General features: G+C 41.6%; 1 protein-coding gene and 1 long non-coding RNA gene across 4 annotated transcripts in view; one reads left to right on the top strand and one right to left on the bottom strand.

The window, feature by feature from the left end:
* net1 (neuroepithelial cell transforming 1) overlaps positions 1–9,928 on the top strand; it is a 43,165-nt gene that overhangs the window by 12,616 nt on the left and 20,621 nt on the right. Inside the window, exons 2-3 of one of the 3 annotated variants that reach the window (XM_039792024.1) lie at positions 188–295; positions 1,635–1,698. In XM_039792024.1, the coding sequence (XP_039647958.1) occupies positions 188–295; positions 1,635–1,698 (172 nt within the window). The remainder of the gene's footprint in view (positions 1–187; positions 296–1,634; positions 1,699–9,928) is intronic. The other 2 variants (XM_039792026.1, XM_039792025.1) reach the window with 2 other exon arrangements.
* Positions 1,793–8,933, bottom strand: LOC120553514. The gene is made up of 3 exons (XR_005638178.1): positions 8,895–8,933; positions 2,371–2,569; positions 1,793–1,820 (listed from the first exon to the last, which is right to left on the bottom strand). It is a non-coding gene; the product is annotated as an uncharacterized LOC120553514 (long non-coding RNA).

The following is a 9,928-nucleotide window of genomic DNA, read 5'->3' as shown; positions in this document are numbered from 1 at the left end:
CAGTCCGGGCAATCCCACTGTGTAGTCCCAAAAAAGGCAAAGATGTCCCCTGACAACAAAAAAAGACATTTGGCCGGTGTCCAAAATCTTTGGGAGGGAGGAAGGACTCCTCCTTCGACTCTCCCAGGGGTCTTAGGGTCTAAGGACAACTTGGTGGTTCATGAGGCTTTTTTTTGTTGTTGTTGAGTCAGTGGACCGGGTGTCATGTTCCCCTTCCCACCCTGACAGGGAGGATCCCTATCGGTCAGTCCTGGTCTGAGTTGGGAGGTCAGCGCTGCATCATGCTGAGGCTGTGGTAGGTAACGGAAGGGGTGAATGTTTTCTCAGGAAACCACGGTTCCATGAGTCACCGCTCCCCCCTCTTATCACCTTCTGAATGCTTTGGGCTCACTAAGTCACCAGCTTTACTCACTCTTTGGCTGGAACGTTAGGTCAGAGTGGACTCTACTGGGGGGTCTAAATTGATCTGATGCTTCTTAAATATTCTCATGGTTGTTTCGGAGTAGGGCTGGGCAATACATGGATATTATATCGATATCGTGATGTGAGACTAGATACTGTGTTAGATTTTGGATAATGTAATATTGTAAGTAGGGTTGGGTTCCCGAGACCCTAACGATCGGTATCTACCGGACCAATTAGCAACGCAGATTTTGGTGCCACTTAAATGCCTGTGCTGCCTTCTGATGCTTCGAAACGGACGTTAGAGGCAACAAAAAACGTTGCTTCATGTGACGCTGGTTAACGTTACACTTGACAGCAGGTAACGTTAGCCTACCGTTAGCTAGCAGCTGGATTAAACACGGTTAAGATGCTGACAGCTAAACGGTGTAAAGCGTGACTGTATTTCACTGGAGAGCACAAACGGGACGTCCAACAGTCAGCAGCTGCCGTTGTCGGAGAAACAACCCAGACGGTATGTTTACTTGAAACTCGCCTCGCCAGCCTCGAGATGCATTCAAAGTTATTGTAAAATACCCTTGAATGCACCCTTTTCCCATCTAGTGGTTGTTTTTGTCCTTTACCAGCAATTCACTGGTGAAATAAGTTAATGTTAATACATTTTTAATAAATCATCTAATTTTGACCACATGGCCTTAGCAATAAACTAGCCGTTCTTAATTGTCGCCGACCGGAAAAAGAAAATCTTTTTTAAAAGTATCGGATTAAGCACCGTCACCGTTTTTAAAAGTATCGTTTTTAAAAGTAACGTTTTAGCGCCGGTGTCGGATGTCATTTTTTTGAACATACCAGACTGTTCTAGCTGTTCTATTATTTGCTTCTAACCACTTAGTCATTATATCCACATTATTGATAATTATTTATCTAACATCTAATTGTGAATCTATTCTTTAAAGCACCAATTGTCCACTCTACAATATTGTCTCAATATAGACCTCGAGGTATTTGGTCAATAATATCGTGATATCTGATTTTCTCCATATCGCCCAGCTCTACTCCTGAGTCACATTTGTTCCAAGTGGTGGGCTTTGAGGGATTACCTTCTGTGATAACATTTGAGGGCAAGGTTGCACACTCAGTGGTGCGTCAAGCTCAACAGGCCCGGTTTTTGGAGCTGTGGGTGCATTGTAGTTCTGTTCTAATTGTGACCCTCCTCTCTGGTTGTTATTCAGGTCACTGCGAAGAGGAAGCTCCTTCAGCTTCATCACCCCCGGGCCACAATGGGACTTCAGTCTGGTGAGTTCAGGATATATATATATATATATATATATATATATATATATATATATATATATATATATATATATATATATATATATATATATATATATTCCAGTTAGCAGATCTTATTAGGCCACCTGCAAGACACAAGCATTAGAGCTGCAGCTAACGATTATTTTCATAGTCGATTAATCTGTTGATTACTCAATTAGTTGTTTGGTCAGAAAATGGTGAATCAGTGTTTCCCAAAAGCCAGAGATGACGTCCTCAAATGTGTTGTTTTGTCCACAACTCAAAGATCTTCAGTTTACTGTCACAGAGGAGAGAAGATACTAGAACAATATTCACATTTAACAAGCTGGAATCAGATAAGTTTCCTTTTTTTCCCATAAAGAATGACTCAAATGGATTTATCGATTATCAAAGTAGTTGCCGAATCATTTAATAGTTGACAACTAAACTTTGCAGCTCTAACAAGCATAAAGTTTTGGCGAGTTTATTATAATTCAAAATAACCTACAGCAGAGTGGCGCCAGCACTACATGAAAAAAGGAAAGGAAATTTGAGAGGTGGTCTATAGCCAAGACACAAAGTGCCGAGCAGCAAGAAAACTACCTACCTGCTTCATTTACTTTATATCCAATATACAGTACTTGATTGATGTATGCATTTTTTATCCACATTTACCGTCTGCACATTTCTCCAAGCTGGCTTTTGGCTGACTTCTGTCCTGTTGTGCAAACTGGGACTGCACTTGAGCACCGCTTCCCGTCATAGCGCTTTAAATCGCGCCTCTGAGTTTTCAACAAAGTCTCGGAAACGGTAGCACTGTTCATTGTCACAGCGATGAAAGGCAGGTCCTTGTTGGCCCACAGCCACTGTAACCCTGGAAAAAAAACAAAAAAACATCCAGACTAGAGGACAAATGTCTTATTAATTTTACTTCTTTACACTGAGCATATTAAGCATTATGCAAAATACAAAAATTATTCATATTGCCAACCCCAAGGCATTATCTATATATTTTTGTTCTGTCAAACAGAGCTGGTTAGCAGCAAATTTACAAAATATACATGCATAACAAGATAAGTAAAGGCCCTGTATTTTCTTAACGTCTTATTCTAAGCGATGGGGGTCCTACATGAACACATGTCTATCTCCAAAGCGCTGTGTCAGCGCTGGAGAAGGGTCTGGCTACACCGCCTATCTATTATGGGGTAAGGAAAAAACCCTCTGGATTGTTTGTATTTCATTAAACTGACCACAACCGTCCCAGGGAGTGCTAAGCCACGGTAGCGAGATAGCAAGAGGGGAGGGACTTCCCGCGCCGGATGTCAGGCTTTATCCCAGCAATGAACATCCGTTAAACCAGACTATCTTATAACAAAAGGTGAGGGTCAGTAGTTCTTCATTTGTGTGCATGCCTTTGTGCAAATGCACAGATGTGTTGGTAATGTGTAATGAAGGGTACAGAAAAGGAGAAAAATACATCCAAGCAAAAACAACTCTGACATTATACAGCCACTTTATCCAGCCTGATAAACAACAGTCCACATTTGAGTATGGTTAAGGAAAAAATAGTCAACAACAGAGTCATTGCACCGACAGAAGGGTTGTATTTAACTGTGGTTGTTGGCACCGAAGAGCACCTGTAGCACTATTTGAGATTTATAGACTTCTTAACACGTGTCTGTGATCTATAACCGGATTGTTGCAAGTGCAGCACTAGTTTGAAGGTTATTGTCATCGGGAGAGTACTCCAAAACTCTTGGCTTTATTTCACTAAGGGCTGTTTACGACCTGGGCCTGGCCTCTATATTCAACCTTCACAGCAATCACCGACCTTAATCCTTGTACCTTGGTTTTAGAGTGCCATCAGTGGAATGAAATCTGTAAACTTGGCTCTACATTCCAGGGCAGCTTTCCCCTTGGAAGCTCCCATCACCGAGCTTATATCTTCATCTAATACCTTACTAAGGGACTCTGATGGCTGCTGTTATGTGGCTCCCTCATGGCTGAACAAGGCCTGTTCATGTAGCCAGAGACCAAATGCTGGATAAAGGAAATCCAGCCTGCTCAGATTTCTTACCCCCCCTTACCAGAGGAACATAATGGACTCCAAACCGCTGCTGTCTGTAATAGACTAGCCTGCTTGTGGTTTACAGTCAGCTTTCAATGAGACGAGCTGATTAGAAACAGAAAAGAGTGAGCAGATTAGACGGCGAGCAGCATAACGAGCGTGGAGGCATTCCAGGGTTTACAGATGCCTGAAATGCAATCCATCGCTCGTTTGAAGGCCGAGGGGGAGAAATAAAAGCAGGGTTGGAGAGTAAGAAGGCCAACAGCTCTTTATCATGTGCCAGCCTGCTGCCTTTGATTCGCAAACATGGCACACTTAGCTCATCCACCCAAAGCCACGTGGACCTCATTAGCTCACCCTTTCAATTTACTCCCCCTATTTTATCTATGATTTATAAATCTACCAAATGGCAAGCATTAAAGAATCCTGGAAATGTCTTTGTCTCATTGCCCCTCTTATCTCAACCCTGCCACTTTAAGATTGAAGGTTTTGCCAAAGCTTTGAATAAAGTTTAGCCAAGTCTTTGGGCTTTGAAGTGGTAAGGTTTTTTTTTTTCCATCTCTGTCTGGGGCAGGTCTAGGTATAGGTGGGGGTGCATTAGCCCCAAGGTGAACCTTGGAAGCAGGCGAGGCGAGCATTCCCCAGGCGCTTGATGCATTCTCTCAGACTACATCAGGTACGCGGCCTCTGGGGGGCTTTTTGTCATGGTGAGAATGTGAGTCAGGTTTCCAGCACAATGCAAAGGTGGAACAGATCAAACCAGACTGCTGGTTGGTGTAATGTGAAGGGTAATTAACAAGAGCGGGAGTCAGATTCTGTCTCTTCAAGCAACAAGTTCAGGCGGCCAGAGATGTCAGCCTCAAGAGTGGCCTGTCTGATAAGCAGCATTCCAGCTTTAATCAGACAATGTGATTTAATGTGGCTGCCAGCTGCAGAGTCGCGTCAGGCCTTTCACGCAAACATTTATAATTATTGTGGGAAGGCCTTGCCAGTATCAACAGCAATTTACATTCAAACCAAGACCGACTTCTTCAGCCACCGGCTGTCTGAAGATTCCTCGGCATTCCGCAGAGACCAGGATTTAAATAAATGAACCCTTGATAACCAACGTGCTGTGCCCCAGTGGCTCATCCATTTCAATTAGAGATCCCGGTACAGCTGTATCATCCCTCTGCAGATACATCGCACTTTGATGTTGCATTACAGCTGTTCAGTGCCTTGGATTCATGCCTCTGAATAGTTGATAACACATGTGAAGTAAAATAAAGATTTTGCCTGTTTTTACTAGCTCTTTGTGATGGTTTACAGGCTTTTGACAGGTGGTCATACATGTATGTTGTAATGACCATATTTGATCAGTTTGATCTCATTTCAGTGGACACAAGATCCACTTGTTTCAAACATGCACTCGTTGCACAACAAAAATGCTTGCACAAAAGCATCATGTATTAAGTATGACCTTTAGAAACCTGCAGTCCTCCATTTCCCCTTTTGTTTAAAGCAGCGCTCTGGAAGGAATTCATTAATTCATTAATTAGTCGTGCACATCTGATCAGTCAATGCTGCCAATTGTGGATGACGTTACAGCTAAACTTAAAACACGTTCAACAGTTTTTTTTATGGGCAACTTTAAGTTTACTTTGTGGGGGTCCTCTGCGTCTGAATTGCTGCATCAACGCTCATTAAAGCTACAGTGCGTAGTTTCTGTTGCCCCTCATGAGGAATTTTAAGTTATGACAACAACGTTGTCGGTGTTACCACATGACGCAAACTTTCAGTGGTCGCGCACCACCCCCTGTTGCTAGTAGCATTTAACCGAGCATTTAACGGAGGATTACAAAAAAAGCATGATGGTCTCTTCAGAAGGGGTATTTGTCTTGTAATTTTTATGCAACAGAAATGCAGTCGGACACTTTCTTCTTTGGACCCTTCTGCTGAACATGTAGGTCTTTTCTTAGCAGTACAATCCCTGACTGAAACATTTCGTGGGCGCTTCTTCAGGTTTTCAGCCATGCCTTCAGCCTGTTGCAGCAGTCCTCTTCATCTCCAATGCTGAACGCTGCTGTCACCGGACTACAGCATTTTGTGAACATAGCCCATACTGAGAAATCCAGAGAGTTTTGTGGCGCTGGGTTTAATTAGCTTTGTTATCAACTCATTTGGCAATGGCTGGAATGTAACGGATGTCCATTAATATAAAATAGTTGCGCACTATAGCTTTAAGTTGAATAAAGTGGCTAGGATTGGGCAACTCAAACTATTCCAATGGATAAAACTGCAAACCCCCATTGAATCAAAAATAAAATGTTCCTCTTATCTGTGAAAAGCATGTGACCCCGTTTCAACTCCACCCCTGGAAGAATTGTAATAGAGAATCGATAAGAATCGGGATTGGAATCAGAATTGTTAAAATCAAAAACGAGCCTAACCCTAAAAAGTGGCTGCATTTTCTTTTATTTTTGTCTTGGTTAGGGCTGTGCAATAAATCGATTTTATCGATTAACTCGAATGTGTAGTTAACGTGCATTTGTTTAAATGAAAAATCGAATTTCTCCTTAACATCCGCCGACGCTCCCCTCTGAGCTCCCGTAACTCCGAACGGGCTCATCCCTCCCCCCACGCGTTTGCCATAGAGATACACAAACAACATGGCAGCGACAGGGACTAACGTTCATTATTTTCTTAACCAGTCTTTTCATTACTTACTTATCTGTAATCTCCGCCGAAATGACCAGCCGCTCGCGGTGCACTGTCCCCGGCTGAGAGTCACCTATTCTCGGTAACTGAACCACCAGCTACAGCTGACCTGAAGGAGCACCATGCGGGGCACCAGAGGCGGTGTTGAGGAACTCTTTTGCGGCTCAACACATCTACTAAATAGGGGTGGGAATCACCAGAGGCCTCACTATACGATATCATCACAATACTTTTGTCACGATACAATATTATTGCGATTTTAAACATATTTCAATATTCTGCGATATATTGCAATTTATTACCTTTTTTCCAACTTCTAATTTTTCCCAGTTTCAAATGATGTCCCCAAAGGAAAATTTTGTCAACATCTGTTTTATCTAAAGAGATACATTTCTCTGTCTGTTCATCTCACTTCAATTTTATTGCTGCGAAATGGGATCGTCAAGCAGACAGACTGACCAACACATATATCATAAAAGATCGATACTTGGCATCTGTGTATCGATACAGTATTGCCACGAAAAAATATCGCGATACTATGCTGTATCGATTTTTTTTCCCCCTACTACTAAATGCCGCTGATACAACCGAGCTCTGACGGAGGTCTGTAGCGGCTTAAACAACTTGCAATCGCCGCTCTGTAGCACGGAGCTCCGCTTCGATGTTTGTTTTTATCGCTACGAAGGAGCTTGCTACAGGTATGCTACATTCAAGAGACCATGGGATGTTAACGTACGTTACTCAGCAACAGGTGAAAATAGGGGCAAGGTTGCGCAATAACGTTAAAATGATTTGAACTTTTAGCGAGGAACGAGAAGTGAATTACCTGTATGTGTGAAAACAGCTTTATCTCACGCATCCGTTTTGTTGTTGTTGAATATATAGCCCCCAAAATAAAACTCAAACCAATTTATATTTCCACAAAATTGGCATGAATAATCATAATGGTATACATGCCCCATGTGTGTGCGTGTGTGTATCAGTTAAAACCAAATTAAACTTGTTTTGAACATTTTCTTTGTCATCTGCAGATTGATTTTTAGTAGAGGGAGAAAAAAAATCAATTTAAATCTTAAATCGGATTTTTTTTTGGAAAAAATCGGGGATTTTATTTTTAGGCCATATCGCCCAGCCCTAGTCTGGGTGTATGTGTACTCTGTGAGAAGACCTGTCTGTCATTTACATGTGACTGAGATGGGGCAGAACAATGGCCTGTGGGGAGGCTTCTCCACCCAGCCAGCTATGGCCCCCACCCCCCTCGCTAAAACATCTTTCAGTCTCTCGGTCGACCCCAATACACTTGTTTTGGCAGAACGGTTAAACAGACAACACTGCCAAAGCCTTTTGAATGTTGAAATTTGATTTACAGACTCTCATGACTCTCTCTTTCTTTGTTTTATTGTCTTTTTTATCTCTCTCTCTCTCTCTCCCTCTCCCCCTTCACCTCTTCCTGTCTATACATTAAATATGTATCTTCCTTTTTTACCAAACTGTATGAGATTAACATGTCTTGGCTAGTTTGGCTCCCATCCAATCTTGGCCTAGGTCAGAAAGCACAGTTTCCCATGTCAGAGGATGGATTTCTCTGTGAACATCCAGCCCATGATATCATAGTAATATGAAACCAATTTTTGTTCAAGGCTTGTTCTTCTGCCTGCCAGATTCTATCAATAGGCATGTTATCTAAAGACAGAAAAGCAAAAGCCCCTCATTGTGTTAAAACGTGTTTGTAGTATTTGTGGCTGTTCATTGTGGCTGCTGTGTTTTTATATGTTGTCTGTGTACATCATCGGGCTTTAACGTAACGCACAAATCTGTCAGTCTGCCCCCAGATGAGTAACAAAGTAACCGGGCCCAGGTCGCAACAGTTTCTAAAGCCTGTGTGTGTTTGTGTGTAATGAGCAGATAAGGGGGGGTCATGTTTGTTGAGTCAGACTATTTACGTTGAGCCCAGCCCACCATTTGAACAAGTCGCTGCTTGGAGTGTGTTATTCCATCTGCTAGCTGCTGACAGAGGGATTTCCAAAGGTGGCTGGAACAGGATGGCTAATTTTCTTCTCTTTTTCCCTGCTGTGTCTGTTATTGCACGGAGATTACTCCAGTGTCGTCTTTTTTTTTTTTTTTTTATGTGTGAGACCCAACTAAAGGCAATATTTAACTTGGAGGGAGCTTTCACACTTAGCACGCACACTTCATGGGCAATGAGCTGCAGACTTTAGCTGACCTGAACCCACCGCCACTTTTCAGGCTTTTCTTAGTCTTAGTCGATGTTGTAATAACCTGGTCTGAATGTTTTTTTATTTTTTTCTTCTCACGTTTATAACTTCATATATACACACACACACACACACACACACACACACTCTAATACTGCCCAATCAGCAGTGTCTGAAAATGTATGTTCTGCAAAGAGCTGGTATAAAACAAAGCTTACCTCGAGTAGGTCCGCTCACTGAGCTTCATCGACTGGTTTAATATCTCATGGTGCATTAGAAAGTGGTTGGCATTGGGCTCGGTTTCAAATTACTGAGCCACGTGATAAAATGTCTTCTTTGTGATGTAGCTTACCTATACCCAGTTTAGTCTGTCACTGTCCTTTTTAATCCTTAATGAAATAATTCATGACCATACTTAGTGTTGGTTTTTAACTAAGTCACATGTTTTATCAAAATACCTTTTAGGTTAACATTTTTATGACTATGTCTGGTATTTGTAATCTGGTTACAGTAATGTAAGACATTTGCTGGTCATTTGTATCCATTAACCACTCACCATGCCATTGCTAACATCAGAAGAACTAATTACTTATTTTTAGGGCTGTCAATCGATTAAAGTATTAAATGTGATTCATCGCAAATGAATCAAACATTTAGTTTTTATCTGACGATTGCTTAAAGCACAATCTAGTAAGTACATTGATGACGAGGTGTCAGGATCTATCTGATCGGGTTCAGCGGGTGATTGATTAAGCACTGTCGGGAATGAAAACAATCTTCAGGATTTTTACAGTTTTGGAAAAGAATAGACGGTTTACAAATGGAGTCTGCATCGAGTTTCCTTGGGGAAACCTTGTATTGTGATATGAAAGCGACATACAATTATTTAACCATGTCAACTAACCTTTAGGGCTAATGTATTAAAAATGACATTATCAAATTGATGTTCAGACCAATCCTATCCATTTTTATTGGGGGAAAGAAATGCATTTAAACAAAATCTTTACATCCATTAGAATGGGGAGCGAATTCAAAGAAATCCTTTCCATATATATTTTTTTTATTACATAGGCTGAGAGATTACAGTATCATTAGCGGACTGAAAATGTGTAATCCTAGTTGTCATCACAGTGTTCTCACTTCAGTTTGAGGCGTCTTTGAAAAGCATCACAACAGAAACGCTAAACTGTGTCAATAATTGAGGAGTCCCTCCCTGGCAGTTAATAACTTGCTGTTTCAGTATCTTATATAA

This window comes from Perca fluviatilis, chromosome 23 (genome assembly GCF_010015445.1).
Source record: "Perca fluviatilis chromosome 23, GENO_Pfluv_1.0, whole genome shotgun sequence".
NCBI lineage: Eukaryota > Metazoa > Chordata > Actinopteri > Perciformes > Percidae > Perca > Perca fluviatilis.
Note: the sequence above shows the minus strand (reverse complement) of the source record. Positions and strands in the feature narration are given on the sequence as shown.